The 22,905-nt window shown below is 57.2% G+C and overlaps 1 protein-coding gene across 1 annotated transcript in view; it reads right to left on the bottom strand.

The window, feature by feature from the left end:
- Positions 1–22,905, bottom strand: part of LOC137310139 (FYVE, RhoGEF and PH domain-containing protein 2-like) — a 464,040-nt gene that overhangs the window by 263,564 nt on the left and 177,571 nt on the right. Inside the window, exon 8 of the mRNA XM_067978112.1 lies at positions 2,869–2,927. Coding sequence (XP_067834213.1) covers positions 2,869–2,927 — 59 coding nt within the window. The remainder of the gene's footprint in view (positions 1–2,868; positions 2,928–22,905) is intronic.

Here is a 22,905-nt window from a genome sequence, read left to right on the forward strand (position 1 = left end):
CACTCACTGTTTCAGTTATACACTCACTGTACCAGTTATACATTCACTGTACCAGTTATACACTCACTGTTCTAGTTATACACTCACTGTACCAGTTATACACTCACTGTTCTAGTTATACACTCACTGTACCAGTTATGCATTCACTGTTCCAGTTATACACTCACTGTTTCAGTTATACACTCACTGTACCAGTTATACACTCACTGTTTCAGTTATGCACTCACTGTACCAGTTGTACACTCACTGTACCAGTTATACACTCACTGTTCTAGTTATGCGCTCACTGTTCCAGTTATACACTCACTGTACCAGTTATACACTCACTGTTCCAGTTATACACTCACTGTAACAGTTATACACTCACTGTTCCAGTTATACACTCACTGTTCCACTTATACACTCACTGTTTCAGTTATACACTCACTGTTTCAGTTATACACTCACTGTACCAGTTATACACTCACTGTACCAGTTATACACTCACTGTTCCACTTTTACACTCACTGTTTCAGTTATACACTCACTGTACCAGTTATACACTCACTGTTTCAGTTATACACTCACTGTACCAGTTATACACTCACTGTACCAGTTATACATTCACTGTACCAGTTATACACTCACTGTTCTAGTTATACACTCACTGTACCAGTTATACACTCACTGTACCAGTTATACACTCACTGTTTCAGTTATACACTCACTGTTCTAGTTATACACTCACTGTACCAGTTATACATTCACTGTACCAGTTATACATTCACTGTACCAGTTATACACTCACTGTTCTAGTTATACACTCACTGTACCAGTTATGCATTCACTGTTCCAGTTATACACTCACTGTTTCAGTTATACACTCACTGTTCTGGTCATACACTCACTGTACCAGTTATACACTCACTGTTCCAGTTATACACTCACTGTTCTAGTTATACACTCACTGTACCAGTTATACACTCACTGTTCCAGTTATACACTCACTGTTCCAGTTCTACACTCACTGTACCAGTTGTACACTCACTGTACCAGTTATACACTCACTGTTCTCGTTATACACTCACTGTTCCAGTTATACACTCACTGTTCTCGTTATACACTCACTGTACCAGTTATACACTCACTGTTCCAGTTATACACTCACTGTTTCAGTTATACACTCACTGTACCAGTTATACACTCACTGTTCCAGTTATACACTCACTGTTCCAGTTATACACTCACTGTACCAGTTGTACACTCACTGTTCCAGTTATACAATCACTGTTCCAGTTATACACTCACTGTACCAGTTGTGCACTCACTGTTCCAGTTGTACACTCACTGTTCCAGTTATACAATCACTGTTCCAGTTATACACTCACTGCTCCAGTTATACACTCACTGTTCCAGTTGCACACTCACTGTTCCAGTTATACACTCACTGTACCAGTTGTACACTCACTGTTCCAGTCGTACACTCACTGTACCAGTTGTACACTCACTGTTCCAGTTATGCACTCACTGTTCCAGTTGTACAATCACTGTACCAGTTATACACTCACTGTTCCAGTTGTACACTCACTGTACCAGTTGTACACTCACTGTACCAGTTGTACACTCACTGTACCAGTTATGCACTCACTGTTCCAGTTGTACACTCACTGTTCCAGTTGTACACTCACTGTTCCAGTTGTACACTCACTGTACCGGTTATATACTCACTGTACCAGTTATACACTCACTGTTCCAGTTATACGCTCACTGTTCCAGTTATACACTCACTGCTCCAGTTGTACACTCACTGTTCCAGTTGTGCACTCACTGTTCCAGTTATACGCTCACTGTTCCAGTTGTACACTCACTGTTCCAGTTGTACACTCACTGTACCAGTTGTACACTCACTGTTCCAGTTATACGCTCACTGTTACAGTTGTACACTCACTGTACCAGTTATACACTCACTGTACCAGTTGTACACTCACTGTTCCAGTTATACACTCACTGTACAAGTTATACACCCACTGTTCCAGTTATACGCTCACTGTTCCAGTTATACACTCACTGTTCCAGTTATACACTCACTGTTCCAGTTTTATACTCACTGTTCCAGTTATACACTCACTGTTCCAGTTTTATACTCACTGTTCCAGTTATACACTCACTGTTCCAGTTGTACACTCACTGTACCAGTTGTACACCCACTGTTCCAGTTATACACTCACTGTTCCAGTTATACGCTCACTGTTCCAGTTATACGCTCACTGTTCCAGTTATACACTCACTGTACCAGTTGTACACTCACTGTTCCAGTTATACACTCACTGTTCCAGTTATACGCTCACTGTACCAGTTGTACGCTCACTGTTCCAGTTATACGCTCACTGTTCCAGTTATACGCTCACTGTTCCAGTTATACGCTCACTGTACCAGTTGTACGCTCACTGTTCCAGTTATGTTCTCACTGTTCCAGTTATACGCTCACTGTTCCAGTTATACACTCACTGTTCCAGTTGTACACTCACTGTACCAGTTGTACACTCACTGTTCCAGTTATACACTCACTGTTCCAGTTGTACACTCACTTTTCCAGTTATACACTCACTGTTCCAGTTATACGCTCACTGTTCCAGTTGTACACTCACTGTTCCAGTTATACACTCACTGTTCCAGTTATACACTCACTGTTCTACTTATACGCTCACTGTTCCAGTTATACACTCACTGTTCCAGTTATACGCTCACTGTTCCAGTTGTACGCTCACTGTTCCAGTTCTACGCTCACTGTTCCAGTTATACACTCACTGTTCCAGTTATACACTCACTGTTCCAGTTATACACTCACTGTAATGGCCGTACTTTGAACGGATGGATTTTTTTACTCACCAATTCAGCGATTGCTGCGTTCGAATGTTTCGCGGCTTCAAAGATTATCTCCAGTGATTCTTTGGTTTTAAAACAGAAAAACAGAAGCTTGGGATTTAATTGGCTGAAGTGATTCACTGACAGAAAAGTCTTTTGCTTCGTTCTTCTCTAAACACATTTATCTCCTGAGATATGGAAGAGATTGGCTCAAATGTCAGTCCTGTATAACCGGTTCAGTGACGATCGGTCGGTGTAACCGGGTCATTGAAGATCGGTCGGTGTTACCGGTTCAGTGACGATCGGTCGGTGTAACCGGTTCAGTGACTATCGGTCGGTGTAACCGGGTCAGTGACGATCGGTCAGTGTAACCGGGTCATTGAAGATCGGTCGGTGTTACCGGGTCAGTGGCGATCGTTCGGTGTAACCGGGTCATTGAAGATCGGTCGGTGTAACCGGGTCATTGAAGATCGGTCGGTGTAACTGGGTCAGTGACGATCGGTCGGGGTAACCGGGTCATTGAAGATCGGTCGGTGTAACCGGGTCAGTAAGGATCGGTCAGTTTTAACCGGGTCAGTGATGATCGGTCGGTGTAACCGGGTCAGTGACGATCGGTCGGTGTAACCGGGTCAGTGATGATCGGTCGGTGTAACCGGGTCAGTAATGATCGATCGGTGTAACCGGGTCAGTGACGATCGGTCGGTGTAACCGGGTCAGTGATGATCGGTTGGTGTAACTGGGTCAGTAACAGGCAGTGTAACCGGGTCAGTGACGGGCGGTGTAACCGGGTCAGTGACGGGCGGTCGGTGTAACCGGGTCAGTAACGGGCAGTGTAACCGGGTCAGTGACGGGCGGTGTAACCGGGTCAGTGACGGGCGGTCGGTGTAACCGGGTCAGTAACGGGCGGTGTAACCGGGTCAGTAACGGGCGGTGTAACCGGGTCAGTGACGGGCGGTGTAACCGGGTCAGTGACGGGCGGTCAGTGTAACCGGGTCAGTGACGGGCGGTCAGTGTAACCAGGTCAGTAATGGGCGGTGTAACCGGGTCAGTGACGGGCGTTCAGTTCAACCACTTCAGTGACGGGCGGTCAGTGTAACCGGGTCAGTGACGGGCGGTGTAACCGGGTCAGTGACGGGCAGTGTAACCGGGTCAGTAACGGGCGGTGTAACCGGGTCAGTAATGGGCGGTGTAACTGGGTCAGTAACGGGCGGTGTAACCGGGTCAGTAACGGGCAGTGTAACCGGGACAGTGACGGGCGGTCAGTGTAACCGGGTCAGTGACGGGCGGCGAGTGTAACCGGGTCAGTGATGGGCGTTCAGTGTAACCGGGTCAGTAACGGGCAGTGTAACAGGGTCAGTAATGGGCAGTGTAACCGGGTCAGTAACGGGCAGTGTAACCGGGTCAGTGACGGGCGGTGTAACCGGGTCAGTGACGGGCGGTCAGTGTAACCGGGTCAGTGACGGGCGGCCAGTGTAACCGGGTCAGTAATGGGCGTTCAGTGTAACCGGATCAGTAATGGGCAGTGTAACCGGGTCAGTGACGGGCGGTGTAACCTGGTCAGTGACGGGCGGTGTAACTGGGTCAGTGACGGGCGGTGTAACCGGGTCAGTAACGGGCGGTCAGTGTAACCGGGTCAGTGACGGGCGGTCAGTGTAACCAGGTCAGTAATGGGCGGTGTAACCGGGTCAGTGACGGGCGTTCAGTGCAACCACTTCAGTGACGGGCGGTCAGTGTAACCGGGTCAGTGACGGGCGGTGTAACCGGGTCAGTGACGGGCAGTGTAACCGGGTCAGTAACGGGCGGTGTAACCGGGTCAGTAATGGGCGGTGTAACTGGGTCAGTAACGGGCGGTGTAACCGGGTCAGTAACGGGCAGTGTAACCGGGTCAGTGACGGGCGGTCAGTGTAACCGGGTCAGTGACGGGCGGCGAGTGTAACCGGGTCAGTGATGGGCGTTCAGTGTAACCGGGTCAGTAACGGGCAGTGTAACAGGGTCAGTAATGGGCAGTGTAACCGGGTCAGTAACGGGCAGTGTAACCGGGTCAGTGACGGGCGGTGTAACCGGGTCAGTGACGGGCGGTCAGTGTAACCGGGTCAGTGACGGGCGGCCAGTGTAACCGGGTCAGTAATGGGCGTTCAGTGTAACCGGATCAGTAACGGGCAGTGTAACCGGGTCAGTGACGGGCGGTGTAACCGGGTCAGTGACGGGCGGTGTAATCGGGTCAGTGACGGGCGGTGTAATCGGGTCAGTAATGGGCGGTCAGTGTAACCGGGTCAGTGACAGGCGGTGTAACCGGGTCAGTAACGGGCGGTCAGTGTAAGCGGGTCAGTGACGGGCAGTCAGTGTAACCGGGTCAGTGACGGGCGGTCAGTGTAACCTGGTCAGTGATGGGCGGTCAGTGTAACCAAGTCATTAATGGGCGGTCAGTGTAACCGGGTGAGTGACGGGCGGTGTAACCGGGTCAGTGACGGGCGGTGTAACCGGGTCAGTGACGGGCGGTGTAACCGGGTCAGTGACGGGCAGTGTAACCGGGTCAGTAACGGGCGGTCAGTGTAACCGGGTCAGTGACAGGCGGTGTAACCGGGTCAGTGATGGGCGGTCAGTGTAACCGGGTCAGTGAAGGGCGGTCAGTGTAACCGGGTCAGTGACGGGCGGTGTAACCGGGTCAGTGACGGGCGGTGTAACCGGGTCAGTGACGGGCAGTGTAACCGGGTCAGTAACGGGCGGTCAGTGTAACCGGGTCAGTGACAGGCGGTGTAACCGGGTCAGTAACGGGCGGTCAGTGTAACCGGGTCAGTGACGGGCGGTCAGTGTAACCGGGTCAGTGATGGGCGGTCAGTGTAACCGGGTCAGTGATGGGCGGTCAGTGTAACCGGGTCAGTGAAGGGCGGTCAGTGTAACCGGGTCAGTGACGGGCAGTGTAACCGGGTCAGTGACGGGCGGTCAGTGTCACCGGGTCAGTGATGGGCAGTGTAACCGGGTCAGTGACGGGCGGTCAGTGTAACCGGGTCAGTAATGGGCAGTGTAACCGGGTCAGTAACGGGCAGTGTAACCGGGTCAGTAACGGGGAGTGTAACCGGGTCAGTAACGGGCGGTGTAACCGGGTCAGTGACGGGCAGTGTAACCGGGTCAGTGACAGGCGGTGTAACCGGGTCAGTAACGGGCAGTGTAACCGGGTCAGTGACAGGCGGTCAGTGTAACCGGGTCAGTAACGGGCAGTGTAACCGGGTAAGTAACGGGCGGTGTAACCGGGTCAGTAATGGGCAGTGTAACCGGGTCAGTGACGGACGGTCAGTGTAACCGGGTCAGTGACGGGCAGTGTAACCGGGTCAGTGACGGGTGGTCAGTGTAACCGGGTCAGTGACGGGCAGTGTAACCGGGTCAGTGACCGGCGGTCAGTGTAACCGGGTCAGTAATGGGCAGTGTAACCGGGTCAGTGATGGGCGGTCAGTGTAACCGGGTCAGTAATGGGCAGTGTAACCGGGTCAGTGACAGGCGGTCAGTGTAACCGGATCAGTAATGGGCAGTGTAACCGGGTCAGTGACAGGCGGTCAGTGTAACCGGGTCAGTAATGGGCAGTGTAGCCGGGTCAGTGACGGGCGGTCAGTGTAACCGGGTCAGTGACGAGCGGTCAGTGTAACCGGGTCAGTGACGGGCGGCCAGTGTAACCGGGTCAGTGACGGGCGGTCCGTGTAACCAGGTCATTAATGGGCGGTGTAACCGGGTCAGTGACCGGCGGTCAGTGTAACCGGGTCAGTAATGGGCAGTGTAACCGGGTCAGTGACGGGTGGTCAGTGTAACCGGGTCAGTGACGGGCGGTCAGTGTAACCGGGTAAGTAACGGGCGGTGTAACCGGGTCAGTAACGGGCAGTGTAACCGGGTCAGTGACGGGCGGTCAGTGTAACCGGGTCAGTAATGGGCGGTGTAACCGGGTCAGTAATGGGCGGTCAGTGTAACCGGGTCAGTGACGGGCAGTGTAACCGGGTCAGTAATGGGCAGTGTAACTGGGTCAGTAACGGGCAGTGTAACCGGGTCAGTGACGGGCAGTGTAACCGGGTCAGTGACCGGCGGTGAGTGTAACCGGGTCAGTAATGGTCAGTGTAACCGGGTCAGTGACGGGCGGTGAGTGTAACCAGGTCAGTAATGGGCCGTGTAACCGGGTCAGTGACGGGCGGTGTATCCGGGTCAGTAACGGGCAGTGTAACCGGGTCAGTGACAGGCGGTCAGTGTAACCGGGTCAGTGACGGGCAGTGTAACCGGGTCAGTGACCGGCGGTCATTGTAACCGGGTCAGTAATGGGCAATGTAACCGGGTCAGTGATGGGCGGTCAGTGTAACCGGGTCAGTGACGGGCGGTCAGTGTAACCGGGTCAGTGACGAGCGGTCAGTGTAACCGGGTCAGTAATGGGCAGTGTAACCGGGTCAGTGACGGGCGTTCAGTGTAACCGGGTCAGTGACGAGCGGTCAGTGTAACCGGGTCAGTAATGGGCAGTGTAACCGGGTCAGTGACGGGCGTTCAGTGTAACCGGGTCAGTAATGGGCGGTGTAACCGGGTCAGTGACGGGCAGTGTAACCGGGTCAGTGACGGGCGGTCAGTGTAACCGGGTCAGTAATGGGCGGTGTAACCGGGTCAGTAACGGGCAGTGTAACCGGGTCAGTGACGGGCGGTCAGTGTAACCGGGTCAGTGACGGGCAGTGTAACCGGGTCAGTGACCGGCGGTGAGTGTAACCAGGTCAGTAATGGTCAGTGTAACCGGGTCAGTGACGGGCGGTGAGTGTAACCAGGTCAGTAATTGGCCGTGTAACCGGGTCAGTGACGGGCGGGTTAACCGGGTCAGTAATGGTCAGTGTAACCGGGTCAGTGACGGGCGGTCAGTGTAACCGGGTCAATGACGGGCAGTGTAACCGGGTCAGTGACGGGCGGTCAGTGTAACCGGGTCAGTAACGGGCAGTGTAACCGGGTCAGTAACGGGCAGTGTAACCGGGTCAGTGACGGGAATTGTAACCGGATCAGTGACGGGCGGTCAGTGTAACCGGGTCAGTAATGGGCAGTGTAACCGGGTCAGTGACCGGCGGTTAGTGTAACCGGGTCAGTAATGGGCCGTGTAACCGGGTCAGTGACAGCCGTTCAGTGTAACTGGGTCAGTAATGGGCGGTGTAACCGGGTCAGTGACGGGCAGGTTAACCGAGTCAGTGACGGGCGGTGTAACCGGGTCAGTTATGGGTGGTGTAACCGGGTCAGTGATGGGCGGTCAGTGTAACCGGGTCAGTAATGGGCGGTGTAACCGGGTCAGTAATGGGCGGTGTAACCGGGTCAGTAATGGGCGGTGTAACCGGGTCAGTAATGGGCGGTGTAACCGGGTCAGTGACGGGCGGTGTAACCGGGTCAGTGACGGGCGGTGTAACTGGGTCAGTGACGGGCAGTGTAACCGGGTCAGTAATGGGCGATGTAACCGGGTCAGTGATGGGCGGTCAGTGTAACTGGGTCAGTAACGGGCGGTGTGACCGGGTCAGTAACGGGCGGTGTAACCGGGTCAGTAACGGGCAGTGTAACCGGGTCAGTGACGGGCGGTCAGTGTAACCGGGTCAGTAACGGGCGGTGTAACCGGGTCAGTGATGGGCGGTCAGTGTAACCGAGTCAGTGACGGGCGGTCAGTGTAACCAGGTCAGTAACAGGCGGTCAGTGTAACCGGGTCAGTGACGGGCGGTCAGTGTAACCGGGTCAGTAATGGGCGGTCAGTGTAACCGGGTCAGTAACGGGCAATGTAACCGGGTCAGTGACGGGTGGTCAGTGTAACCGGGTCAGTGACGGGCGGTCAGTGTAACCGGGTCAGTAACGGGCGGTGTAACAGGGTCAGTGACGGGCGGTGTAACCGGGTCAGTAATGGGCGGTCAGTGTAACCGGGTCAGTGACGGGCAGTGTAACCGGGTCAGTAATGGGCAGTGTAACTGGGTCAGTAACGGGCAGTGTAACCGGGTCAGTGACGGGCAGTGTAACCGGGTCAGTGACCGGCGGTGAGTGTAACCGGGTCAGTAATGGTCAGTGTAACCGGGTCAGTGACGGGCGGTGAGTGTAACCAGGTCAGTAATGGGCCGTGTAACCGGGTCAGTGACGGGCGGTGTAACCGGGTCAGTAACGGGCAGTGTAACCGGGTCAGTGACAGGCGGTCAGTGTAACCGGGTCAGTGACGGGCAGTGTAACCGGGTCAGTGACCGGCGGTCATTGAAACCGGGTCAGTAATGGGCAATGTAACCGGGTCAGTGATGGGCGGTCAGTGTAACGGGTCAGTGACGAGCGGTCAGTGTAACCGGGTCAGTAATGGGCAGTGTAACCGGGTCAGTGACGGGCGTTCAGTGTAACCGGGTCAGTAATGGGCGGTGTAACCGGGTCAGTGACGGGCAGTGTAACCGGGTCAGTGACGGGCGGTCAGTGTAACCGGGTCAGTAATGGGCGGTGTAACCGGGTCAGTAACGGGCAGTGTAACCGGGTCAGTGACCGGCGGTGAGTGTAACCAGGTCAGTAATGGTCAGTGTAACCGGGTCAGTGACGGGCGGTGAGTGTAACCAGGTCAGTAATGGGCCGTGTAACCGGGTCAGTGACGGGCGGGTTAACCGGGTCAGTAATGGTCAGTGTAACCGGGTCAGTGACGGGCGGTCAGTGTAACCGGGTCAATGACGGGCAGTGTAACCGGGTCAGTGACGGGCGGTCAGTGTAACCGGGTCAGTAACGGGCAGTGTAACCGGGTCAGTAACGGGCAGTGTAACCGGGTCAGTGACGGGAATTGTAACCGGATCAGTGACGGGCGGTCAGTGTAACCGGGTCAGTAATGGGCAGTGTAACCGGGTCAGTGACCGGCGGTTAGTGTAACCGGGTCAGTAATGGGCCGTGTAACCGGGTCAGTGACAGCCGTTCAGTGTAACTGGGTCAGTAATGGGCGGTGTAACCGGGTCAGTGACGGGCAGGTTAACCGAGTCAGTGACGGGCGGTGTAACCGGGTCAGTTATGGGTGGTGTAACCGGGTCAGTGATGGGCGGTCAGTGTAACCGGGTCAGTAATGGGCGGTGTAACCGGGTCAGTAATGGGCGGTGTAACCGGGTCAGTAATGGGCGGTGTAACCGGGTCAGTAATGGGCGGTGTAACCGGGTCAGTGACGGGCGGTGTAACCGGGTCAGTGACGGGCGGTGTAACTGGGTCAGTGACGGGCAGTGTAACCGGGTCAGTAATGGGCGATGTAACCGGGTCAGTGATGGGCGGTCAGTGTAACTGGGTCAGTAACGGGCGGTGTGACCGGGTCAGTAACGGGCGTTGTAACCGGGTCAGTAACGGGCAGTGTAACCGGGTCAGTGACGGGCGGTCAGTGTAACCGGGTCAGTAACGGGCGGTGTAACCGGGTCAGTGATGGGCGGTCAGTGTAACCGAGTCAGTGACGGGCGGTCAGTGTAACCAGGTCAGTAACAGGCGGTCAGTGTAACCGGGTCAGTGACGGGCGGTCAGTGTAACCGGGTCAGTAATGGGCGGTCAGTGTAACCGGGTCAGTAACGGGCAATGTAACCGGGTCAGTGACGGGTGGTCAGTGTAACCGGGTCAGTGACGGGCGGTCAGTGTAACCGGGTCAGTAACGGGCGGTGTAACAGGGTCAGTGACGGGCGGTGTAACCGGATCAGTGACGGGCGGTTAGTGTAACCGGGTCATTAACGGGCAGTGTAACCGGGTCAGTAACGGGCGGTCAGTGTAACCGGGTCAGTAATGGGCAGTGTAACCGGGTCAGTGACCGGCGGTTAGTGTAACCGGGTCAGTAACGGGCAGTGTAACCGGGTCAGTGACGGGCGGTCAGTGTAAACGGGTCAGTGACGGGCGGTGTAACCGGGTCAGTAACGGGCGGTCAGTGTAACCGGGTCAGTAATGGGCAGTGTAACCGGGTCAGTGACCGGCGGTTAGTGTAACCGGGTCAGTAACGGGCAGTGTAACCGGGTCAGTGACGGGCGGTCAGTGTAACCGGGTCAGTAACGGGCAGTGTAACCGGGTCAGTGACCGGCAGTGTAACCGGGTCAGTAATGGGCAGTGTAACCGGGTCAGTAACGGGCAGTGTAACCGGGTCAGTGACCGGCAGTGTAACCGGGTCAGTGACGGGCAGTGTAACTGGGTCAGTGACCGGCAGTGTAACCGAGTCAGTAACGGGCAGTGTAACCGGATCAGTGACGGGCGGTCAGTGTAACCGGGTCAGTAATGGGCAGTGTAACCGGGTCAGTGACCGGCGGTTATTGTAACCGGGTCAGTAATGGGCAGTGTAACCGGGTCAGTGACGGGCGGGTTAACCAAGTCAGTGACGTGCGGTGTAACCGGGTCACTGACGGGCAGTGTAACCGGGTCAGTAATGGGCAGTGTAACCGGGTCAGTGACGGGCAGTGTAACCGGGTCAGTGACCGGCGGTGAGTGTAACCGGGTCAGTAATGGTCAGTGTAACCGGGTCAGTGACGGGCGGTGAGTGTAACCAGGTCAGTAATGGGCTGTGTAACCGGGTCAGTGACGGGCGGTGTAACCGGGTCAGTAACGGGCAGTGTAACCGGGTCAGTGACAGGCGGTCAGTGTAACCGGGTCAGTGACGGGCAGTGTAACCGGGTCAGTGACCGGCGGTCATTGTAACCGGGTCAGTAATGGGCAATGTAACCGGGTCAGTGATGGGCGGTCAGTGTAACCGGGTCAGTGACGGGCAGTCAGTGTAACCGGGTCAGTGACGAGCGGTCAGTGTAACCGGGTCAGTAATGGGCAGTGTAACCGGGTCAGTGACGGGCGTGCAGTGTAACCGGGTCAGTAATGGGCGGTGTAACCGGGTCAGTGACGGGCAGTGTAACCGGGTCAGTGACGGGCGGTCAGTGTAACCGGGTCAGTAATGGGCGGTGTAACCGGGTCAGTAACGGGCAGTGTAACCGGGTCAGTGACGGGCGGTCAGTGTAACCGGGTCAGTGACGGGCAGTGTAACCGGGTCAGTGACCGGCGGTGAGTGTAACCAGGTCAGTAATGGTCAGTGTAACCGGGTCAGTGACGGGCGGTGAGTGTAACCAGGTCAGTAATGGGCCGTGTAACCGGGTCAGTGACGGGCGGGTTAACCGGGTCAGTAATGGTCAGTGTAACCGGGTCAGTGACGGGCGGTCAGTGTAACCGGGTCAATGACGGGCAGTGTAACCGGGTCAGTGACGGGCGGTCAGTGTAACCGGGTCAGTAACGGGCAGTGTAACCGGGTCAGTAACGGGCAGTGTAACCGGGTCAGTGACGGGAATTGTAACCGGATCAGTGACGGGCGGTCAGTGTAACCGGGTCAGTAATGGGCAGTGTAACCGGGTCAGTGACCGGCGGTTAGTGTAACCGGGTCAGTAATGGGCCGTGTAACCGGGTCAGTGACAGCCGTTCAGTGTAACTGGGTCAGTAATGGGCGGTGTAACCGGGTCAGTGACGGGCAGGTTAACCGAGTCAGTGACGGGCGGTGTAACCGGGTCAGTTATGGGTGGTGTAACCGGGTCAGTGATGGGCGGTCAGTGTAACCGGGTCAGTAATGGGCGGTGTAACCGGGTCAGTAATGGGCGGTGTAACCGGGTCAGTAATGGGCGGTGTAACCGGGTCAGTGACGGGCGGTGTAACCGGGTCAGTGACGGGCGGTGTAACTGGGTCAGTGACGGGCAGTGTAACCGGGTCAGTAATGGGCGATGTAACCGGGTCAGTGATGGGCGGTCAGTGTAACTGGGTCAGTAACGGGCGGTGTGACCGGGTCAGTAACGGGCGGTGTAACCGGGTCAGTAACGGGCAGTGTAACCGGGTCAGTGACGGGCGGTCAGTGTAACCGGGTCAGTAACGGGCGGTGTAACCGGGTCAGTGACGGGCGGTCAGTGTAACCGAGTCAGTGACGGGCGGTCAGTGTAACCAGGTCAGTAACAGGCGGTCAGTGTAACCGGGTCAGTGACGGGCTGTCAGTGTAACCGGGTCAGTAATGGGCGGTCAGTGTAACCGGGTCAGTAACGGGCAATGTAACCGGGTCAGTGACGGGTGGTCAGTGTAACCGGGTCAGTGACGGGCGATCAGTGTAACCGGGTCAGTAACGGGCGGTGTAACAGGGTCAGTGACGGGCGGTGTAACCGGATCAGTGACGGGCGGTTAGTGTAACCGGGTCAGTAACGGGCAGTGTAACCGGGTCAGTAACGGGCGGTCAGTGTAACCGGGTCAGTAATGGGCAGTGTAACCGGGTCAGTGACCGGCGGTTAGTGTAACCGGGTCAGTAACGGGCAGTGTAACCGGGTCAGTGACGGGCGGTCAGTGTAACCGGGTCAGTGACGGGCGGTGTAACCGGGTCAGTAACGGGCGGTCAGTGTAACCGGGTCAGTAATGGGCAGTGTAACCGGGTCAGTGACCGGCGGTTAGTGTAACCGGGTCAGTAACGGGCAGTGTAACCGGGTCAGTGACGGGCGGTCAGTGTAACCGGGTCAGTAACGGGCAGTGTAACCGGGTCAGTGACCGGCAGTGTAACCGGGTCAGTAATGGGCAGTGTAACCGGGTCAGTAACGGGCAGTGTAACCGGGTCAGTGACCGGCAGTGTAACCGGGTCAGTGACGGGCAGTGTAACTGGGTCAGTGACCGGCAGTGTAACCGGGTCAGTAACGGGCAGTGTAACCGGATCAGTGACGGGCGGTCAGTTTAACCGGGTCAGTAATGGGCAGTGTAACCGGGTCAGTGACCAGCGGTTAGTGTAACCGGGTCAGTAATGGGCAGTGTAACCGGGTCAGTGACGGGCGGGTTAACCAAGTCAGTGACGGGCGGTGTAACCGGGTCAGTTATGGGTGGTGTAACCGGGTCAGTGATGGGCGGTCAGTGTAACCGGGTCAGTAATGGGCGGTGTAACCGGGTCAGTAATGGGCGGTGTAACCGGGTCAGTGACGGGCGGTGTAACCGGGTCAGTGACGGGCGGTGTAACCGGGTCAGTGATGGGCGGTGTAACCGGGTCAGTGACGGGCGGTGTAACCGGGTCAGTGACGGGCGGTGTAACCGGGTCAGTGACGGGCGGTGTAACTGTGTCAGTGACGGGCAGTGTAACCGGGTCAGTAACGGGCAGTGTAACCGGGTCAGTAAGGGGCAGTGTAACCGGGTCAGTAATGGGCAGTGTAACCGGGTCAGTGACCGGCGGTTAGTGTAACCGGGTCAGTAACGGGCAGTGTAACCGGGTCAGTGACCGGCGGTCAGTGTAAACGGGTCAGTGACGGGCGGTGTAACCGGGTCAGTAACGGGCGGTCAGTGTAACCGGGTCAGTAATGGGCAGTGTAACCGGGTCAGTGACCGGCGGTTAGTGTAACCGGGTCAGTAACGGGCAGTGTAACCGGGTCAGTGACGGGCGGTCAGTGTAACCGGGTCAGTAACGGGCAGTGTAACCGGGTCAGTGACCGGCAGTGTAACCGGGTCAGTAATGGGCAGTGTAACCGGGTCAGTAACGGGCAGTGTAACCGGGTCAGTGACCGGCAGTGTAACCGGGTCAGTGACGGGCAGTGTAACCGGATCAGTGACGGGCGGTCAGTGTAACCGGGTCAGTAATGGGCAGTGTAACCGGGTCAGTGACCGGCGGTTATTGTAACCGGGTCAGTAATGGGCAGTGTAACCGGGTCAGTGACGGGCGGGTTAACCAAGTCAGTGACGTGCGGTGTAACCGGGTCTGTTATGGGTGGTGTAACCGGGTCAGTGATGGGCGGTCAGTGTAACCGGGTCAGTAATGGGCGGTGTAACCGGGTCAGTAATGGGCGGTGTAACCGGGTCAGTGACGGGCGGTGTAACCGGGTCAGTGACGGGCGGTGTAACCGGGTCAGTGACGGGCGGTGTAACCGGGTCAGTAACGGGCAGTGTAACCGGGTCAGTGACCGGCAGTGTAACCGGGTCAGTGACGGGCAGTGTAACTGGGTCAGTGACCGGCAGTGTAACCGAGTCAGTAACGGGCAGTGTAACCGGATCAGTGACGGGCGGTCAGTGTAACCGGGTCAGTAATGGGCAGTGTAACCGGGTCAGTGACCGGCGGTTATTGTAACCGGGTCAGTAATGGGCAGTGTAACCGGGTCAGTGACGGGCGGGTTAACCAAGTCAGTGACGTGCGGTGTAACCGGGTCACTGACGGGCAGTGTAACCGGGTCAGTAATGGGCAGTGTAACCGGGTCAGTGACGGGCAGTGTAACCGGGTCAGTGACCGGCGGTGAGTGTAACCGGGTCAGTAATGGTCAGTGTAACCGGGTCAGTGACGGGCGGTGAGTGTAACCAGGTCAGTAATGGGCTGTGTAACCGGGTCAGTGACGGGCGGTGTAACCGGGTCAGTAACGGGCAGTGTAACCGGGTCAGTGACAGGCGGTCAGTGTAACCGGGTCAGTGACGGGCAGTGTAACCGGGTCAGTGACCGGCGGTCATTGTAACCGGGTCAGTAATGGGCAATGTAACCGGGTCAGTGATGGGCGGTCAGTGTAACCGGGTCAGTGACGGGCAGTCAGTGTAACCGGGTCAGTGACGAGCGGTCAGTGTAACCGGGTCAGTAATGGGCAGTGTAACCGGGTCAGTGACGGGCGTGCAGTGTAACCGGGTCAGTAATGGGCGGTGTAACCGGGTCAGTGACGGGCAGTGTAACCGGGTCAGTGACGGGCGGTCAGTGTAACCGGGTCAGTAATGGGCGGTGTAACCGGGTCAGTAACGGGCAGTGTAACCGGGTCAGTGACGGGCGGTCAGTGTAACCGGGTCAGTGACGGGCAGTGTAACCGGGTCAGTGACCGGCGGTGAGTGTAACCAGGTCAGTAATGGTCAGTGTAACCGGGTCAGTGACGGGCGGTGAGTGTAACCAGGTCAGTAATGGGCCGTGTAACCGGGTCAGTGACGGGCGGGTTAACCGGGTCAGTAATGGTCAGTGTAACCGGGTCAGTGACGGGCGGTCAGTGTAACCGGGTCAATGACGGGCAGTGTAACCGGGTCAGTGACGGGCGGTCAGTGTAACCGGGTCAGTAACGGGCAGTGTAACCGGGTCAGTAACGGGCAGTGTAACCGGGTCAGTGACGGGAATTGTAACCGGATCAGTGACGGGCGGTCAGTGTAACCGGGTCAGTAATGGGCAGTGTAACCGGGTCAGTGACCGGCGGTTAGTGTAACCGGGTCAGTAATGGGCCGTGTAACCGGGTCAGTGACAGCCGTTCAGTGTAACTGGGTCAGTAATGGGCGGTGTAACCGGGTCAGTGACGGGCAGGTTAACCGAGTCAGTGACGGGCGGTGTAACCGGGTCAGTTATGGGTGGTGTAACCGGGTCAGTGATGGGCGGTCAGTGTAACCGGGTCAGTAATGGGCGGTGTAACCGGGTCAGTAATGGGCGGTGTAACCGGGTCAGTAATGGGCGGTGTAACCGGGTCAGTGACGGGCGGTGTAACCGGGTCAGTGACGGGCGGTGTAACTGGGTCAGTGACGGGCAGTGTAACCGGGTCAGTAATGGGCGATGTAACCGGGTCAGTGATGGGCGGTCAGTGTAACTGGGTCAGTAACGGGCGGTGTGACCGGGTCAGTAACGGGCGGTGTAACCGGGTCAGTAACGGGCAGTGTAACCGGGTCAGTGACGGGCGGTCAGTGTAACCGGGTCAGTAACGGGCGGTGTAACCGGGTCAGTGACGGGCGGTCAGTGTAACCGAGTCAGTGACGGGCGGTCAGTGTAACCAGGTCAGTAACAGGCGGTCAGTGTAACCGGGTCAGTGACGGGCTGTCAGTGTAACCGGGTCAGTAATGGGCGGTCAGTGTAACCGGGTCAGTAACGGGCAATGTAACCGGGTCAGTGACGGGTGGTCAGTGTAACCGGGTCAGTGACGGGCGATCAGTGTAACCGGGTCAGTAACGGGCGGTGTAACAGGGTCAGTGACGGGCGGTGTAACCGGATCAGTGACGGGCGGTTAGTGTAACCGGGTCAGTAACGGGCAGTGTAACCGGGTCAGTAACGGGCGGTCAGTGTAACCGGGTCAGTAATGGGCAGTGTAACCGGGTCAGTGACCGGCGGTTAGTGTAACCGGGTCAGTAACGGGCAGTGTAACCGGGTCAGTGACGGGCGGTCAGTGTAACCGGGTCAGTGACGGGCGGTGTAACCGGGTCAGTAACGGGCGGTCAGTGTAACCGGGTCAGTAATGGGCAGTGTAACCGGGTCAGTGACCGGCGGTTAGTGTAACCGGGTCAGTAACGGGCAGTGTAACCGGGTCAGTGACGGGCGGTCAGTGTAACCGGGTCAGTAACGGGCAGTGTAACCGGGTCAGTGACCGGCAGTGTAACCGGGTCAGTAATGGGCAGTGTAACCGGGTCAGTAACGGGCAGTGTAACCGGGTCAGTGACCGGCAGTGTAACCGGGTCAGTGACGGGCAGTGTAACTGGGTCAGTGACCGGCAGTGTAACCGGGTCAGTAACGGGCAGTGTAACCGGATCAGTGACGGGCGGTCAGTTTAACCGGGTCAGTAATGGGCAGTGTAACCGGGTCAGTGACCAGCGGTTAGTGTAACCGGGTCAGTAATGGGCAGTGTAACCGGGTCAGTGACGGGCGGGTTAACCAAGTCAGTGACGGGCGGTGTAACCGGGTCAGTTATGGGTGGTGTAACCGGGTCAGTGATGGGCGGTCAGTGTAACCGGGTCAGTAATGGGCGGTGTAACCGGGTCAGTAATGGGCGGTGTAACCGGGTCAGTGACGGGCGGTGTAACCGGGTCAGTGACGGGCGGTGTAACCGGGTCAGTGATGGGCGGTGTAACCGGGTCAGTGACGGGCGGTGTAACCGGGTCAGTGACGGGCGGTGTAACCGGGTCAGTGACGGGCGGTGTAACTGTGTCAGTGACGGGCAGTGTAACCGGGTCAGTAACGGGCAGTGTAACCGGGTCAGTAAGGGGCAGTGTAACCGGGTCAGTAATGGGCAGTGTAACCGGGTCAGTGACCGGCGGTTAGTGTAACCGGGTCAGTAACGGGCAGTGTAACCGGGTCAGTGACCGGCGGTCAGTGTAAACGGGTCAGTGACGGGCGGTGTAACCGGGTCAGTAACGGGCGGTCAGTGTAACCGGGTCAGTAATGGGCAGTGTAACCGGGTCAGTGACCGGCGGTTAGTGTAACCGGGTCAGTAACGGGCAGTGTAACCGGGTCAGTGACGGGCGGTCAGTGTAACCGGGTCAGTAACGGGCAGTGTAACCGGGTCAGTGACCGGCAGTGTAACCGGGTCAGTAATGGGCAGTGTAACCGGGTCAGTAACGGGCAGTGTAACCGGGTCAGTGACCGGCAGTGTAACCGGGTCAGTGACGGGCATTGTAACCGGATCAGTGACGGGCGGTCAGTGTAACCGTGTCAGTAATGGGCAGTGTAACCGGGTCAGTGACCGGCGGTTATTGTAACCGGGTCAGTAATGGGCAGTGTAACCGGGTCAGTGACGGGCGGGTTAACCAAGTCAGTGACGTGCGGTGTAACCGGGTCTGTTATGGGTGGTGTAACCGGGTCAGTGATGGGCGGTCAGTGTAACCGGGTCAGTAATGGGCGGTGTAACCGGGTCAGTAATGGGCGGTGTAACCGGGTCAGTGACGGGCGGTGTAACCGGGTCAGTGACGGGCGGTGTAACCGGGTCAGTGACGGGCGGTGTAACCGGGTCAGTGACGGGCAGTGTAACCGGGTCAGTAACGGGCAGTGTAACCGGGTCAGTAATGGGCAGTGTAACCGGGTCAGTGACGGACGGTCAGTGTAACCAGGTCAGTAATGGGCGGTGTAACTGGGTCAGTAACGGGCGGTGTAACCGGGTCAGTGACGGGCGGTGTAACCGGGTCAGTAATGGGCGGTGTAACTGGATCAGTAACGGGCGGTGTAACCGGGTCAGTGACGGACGGTCAGTGTAACCGGGTCAGTAATGGGCGGTGTAACCGGGTCAGTAATGGGCGGTCAGTGTAACCGGGTCAGTGACGGGCAGTGTAACCGGGTCAGTAATGGGCAGTGTAACCGGGTCAGTGACGGGCAGTGTAACCGGGTCAGTGACCGGCGGTGAGTGTAACCGGGTCAGTAATGGTCAGTGTAACCGGGTCAGTGACGGGCGGTGAGTGTAACCAGGTCAGTAATGGGCCGTGTAACCGGGTCAGTGACGGGCGGTGTAACCGGGTCAGTAACGGGCAGTGTAACCGGGTCAGTGACAGGCGGTCAGTGTAACCGGGTCAGTGACGGGCAGTGTAACCGGGTCAGTGACCGGCGGTCAGTGTAACCGGGTCAGTAATGGGCAATGTAACCGGGTCAGTGATGGGCGGTCAGTGTAACCGGGTCAGTGACGGGCGGTCAGTGTAACCGGGTCAGTGACGAGCGGTCAGTGTAACCGGGTCAGTAATGGGCAGTGTAACCGGGTCAGTGACGGGCGTGCAGTGTAACCGGGTCAGTAATGGGCGGTGTAACCGGGTCAGTGACGGGCAGTGTAACCGGGTCAGTGACAGGCGGTCAGTGTAACCGGGTCAGTAATGGGCGGTGTAACCGGGTCAGTAACGGGCAGTGTAACCGGGTCAGTGACGGGCGGTCAGTGTAACCGGGTCAGTGACGGGCAGTGTAACCGGGTCAGTGACCGGCGGTGAGTGTAACCAGGTCAGTAATGGTCAGTGTAACCGGGTCAGTGACGGGCGGTGAGTGTAACCAGGTCAGTAATGGGCCGTGTAACCGGGTCAGTGACGGGCGGGTTAACCGGGTCAGTAATGGTCAGTGTAACCGGGTCAGTGACGGGCGGTCAGTGTAACCGGGTCAATGACGGGCAGTGTAACCGGGTCAGTGACGGGCGGTCAGTGTAACCGGGTCAGTAACGGGCAGTGTAACCGGGTCAGTAACGGGCAGTGTAACCGGGTCAGTGACGGGAATTGTAACCGGATCAGTGACGGGCGGTCAGTGTAACCGGGTCAGTAATGGGCAGTGTAACCGGGTCAGTGACCGGCGGTTAGTGTAACCGGGTCAGTAATGGGCCGTGTAACCGGGTCAGTGACAGCCGTTCAGTGTAACTGGGTCAGTAATGGGCGGTGTAACCGGGTCAGTGACGGGCAGGTTAACCGAGTCAGTGACGGGCGGTGTAACCGGGTCAGTTATGGGTGGTGTAACCGGGTCAGTGATGGGCGGTCAGTGTAACCGGGTCAGTAATGGGCGGTGTAACCGGGTCAGTAATGGGCGGTGTAACCGGGTCAGTAATGGGCGGTGTAACCGGGTCAGTAACGGGCGGTGTAACCGGGTCAGTGACGGGCGGTGTAACCGGGTCAGTGACGGGCGGTGTAACTGGGTCAGTGACGGGCAGTGTAACCGGGTCAGTAATGGGCGATGTAACCGGGTCAGTGATGGGCGGTCAGTGTAACTGGGTCAGTAACGGGCGGTGTGACCGGGTCAGTAACGGGCGGTGTAACCGGGTCAGTAACGGGCAGTGTAACCGGGTCAGTGACGGGCGGTCAGTGTAACCGGGTCAGTAACGGGCGGTGTAACCGGGTCAGTGACGGGCGGTCAGTGTAACCGAGTCAGTGACGGGCGGTCAGTGTAACCAGGTCAGTAACAGGCGGTCAGTGTAACCGGGTCAGTGACGGGCTGTCAGTGTAACCGGGTCAGTAATGGGCGGTCAGTGTAACCGGGTCAGTAACGGGCAATGTAACCGGGTCAGTGACGGGTGGTCAGTGTAACCGGGTCAGTGACGGGCGATCAGTGTAACCGGGTCAGTAACGGGCGGTGTAACAGGGTCAGTGACGGGCGGTGTAACCGGATCAGTGACGGGCGGTTAGTGTGACCGGGTCAGTAACGGGCAGTGTAACCGGGTCAGTAACGGGCGGTCAGTGTAACCGGGTCAGTAATGGGCAGTGTAACCGGGTCAGTGACCGGCGGTTAATGTAACCGGGTCAGTAACGGGCAGTGTAACCGGGTCAGTGACGGGCGGTCAGTGTAACCGGGTCAGTGACGGGCGGTGTAACCGGGTCAGTAACGGGCGGTCAGTGTAACCGGGTCAGTAATGGGCAGTGTAACCGGGTCAGTGACCGGCGGTTAGTGTAACCGGGTCAGTAACGGGCAGTGTAACCGGGTCAGTGACGGGCGGTCAGTGTAACCGGGTCAGTAACGGGCAGTGTAACCGGGTCAGTGACCGGCAGTGTAACCGGGTCAGTAATGGGCAGTGTAACCGGGTCAGTAACGGGCAGTGTAACCGGGTCAGTGACCGGCAGTGTAACCGGGTCAGTGACGGGCAGTGTAACTGGGTCAGTGACCGGCAGTGTAACCGGGTCAGTAACGGGCAGTGTAACCGGATCAGTGACGGGCGGTCAGTTTAACCGGGTCAGTAATGGGCAGTGTAACCGGGTCAGTGACCGGCGGTTAGTGTAACCGGGTCAGTAATGGGCAGTGTAACCGGGTCAGTGACGGGCGGGTTAACCAAGTCAGTGACGGGCGGTGTAACCGGGTCAGTTATGGGTGGTGTAACCGGGTCAGTGATGGGCGGTCAGTGTAACCGGGTCAGTAATGGGCGGTGTAACCGGGTCAGTGACGGGCGGTGTAACCGGGTCAGTGACGGGCGGTGTAACCGGGTCAGTGACGGGCGGTGTAACCGGGTCAGTGACGGGCGGTGTAACTGGGTCAGTGACGGGCAGTGTAACCGGGTCAGTAACGGGCAGTGTAACCGGGTCAGTAATGGGCAGTGTAACCGGGTCAGTGACGGACGGTCAGTGTAACCGGGTCAGTAATGGGCGGTGTAACTGGGTCAGTAACGGGCGGTGTAACCGGGTCAGTGACGGGCGGTGTAACCGGGTCAGTAATGGGCGGTGTAACTGGGTCAGTAACGGGCGGTGTAACCGGGTCAGTGACGGACGGTCAGTGTAACCGGGTCAGTAATGGGCGGTGTAACCGGGTCAGTGACGGGCAGTGTAACCGGGTCAGTGACGGGCGGTCAGTGTAACCGGGTCAGTGACGGGCAGTGTAACCGGGTCAGTGACGGGCGGTCAGTGTAACCGGGTCACTAATGGGCGGTGTAACCGGGTCAGTAACGGGCAGTGTAACCGGGTCAGTGACGGGCGGTCAGTGTAACCGGGTCAGTGACGGGCAGTGTAACCTGGTCAGTGACCGGCGGTCAGTGTAACTGGGTCAGTAATGGTCATTGTAACCGGGTCAGTAACAGGCGGTCAGTGTCACCAGGTCAGTAATGGGCGGTGCAACCGGGTCAGTGACAGCCGTTCAGTGTAACTGGGTCAGTGACGGGCGGTCAGTGTAACCAGGTCAGTAATGGGCGGTGTAACTGGGTCAGTCACGGGCGGGTTAACCGGGTCAGTAATGGTCAGTGTAACCGGGTCAGTGACAGCCGTTCAGTGTAACTGGGTCAGTGACAGGCGGTCAGTGTAACCAGGTCAGTAATGGGTGGTGTAACCGGGTCAGTGACGGGCAGTGTAACCAGGTCAGTAATGGGCGGTGTAACCGGGTCAGTGACGGGCGGTGTAACCGGATCAGTAACGGGCAGTGTAACCGGGTCAGTGACGGGCGGTCAATGTAACCGGGTCAGTTATGGGTGGTGTAACCGGATCAGTGATGGGCGGTCAGTGTAACCGGGTCAGTGACGGGCGGTCAATGTAACCGGGTCAGTTATGGGTGGTGTAACCGGGTCAGTAACGGGCGGTCTGTGTAACCGGTTCAGTAATGGGCGGTGTAACCGGGTCAGTAACGGGCAGTGTAACCGGGTCAGTGACGGGCGTTTAGTGTAACCGGGTCAGTGACGGGCGGTTAGTGTAACTGGGTCAGTGATGGGCGGTCAGTGTAACCGGGTCAGTAATGGGCGATGTAACCGGGTCAGTGATGGGCGGTCAGTGTAACTGTGTCAGTAACGGGCGGTGTGACCGGGTCAGTAACGGGCGGTGTAACCGGGTCAGTAACGGGCAGTGTAACCGGGTCAGTGACGGGCGGTCAGTGTAACCAGGTCAGTAACAGGCGGTCAGTGTAACCGGGTCAGTGACGGGCGGTCAGTGTAACCGCGTCAGTAATTGGCGGTCAGTGTAACCGGGTCAGTAACGGGCAATGTAACCGGGTCAGTGACG

The sequence above is a fragment of the Heptranchias perlo genome, unplaced genomic scaffold (assembly GCF_035084215.1).
Source record: "Heptranchias perlo isolate sHepPer1 unplaced genomic scaffold, sHepPer1.hap1 HAP1_SCAFFOLD_225, whole genome shotgun sequence".
NCBI classification, from domain to species: domain Eukaryota; kingdom Metazoa; phylum Chordata; class Chondrichthyes; order Hexanchiformes; family Hexanchidae; genus Heptranchias; species Heptranchias perlo.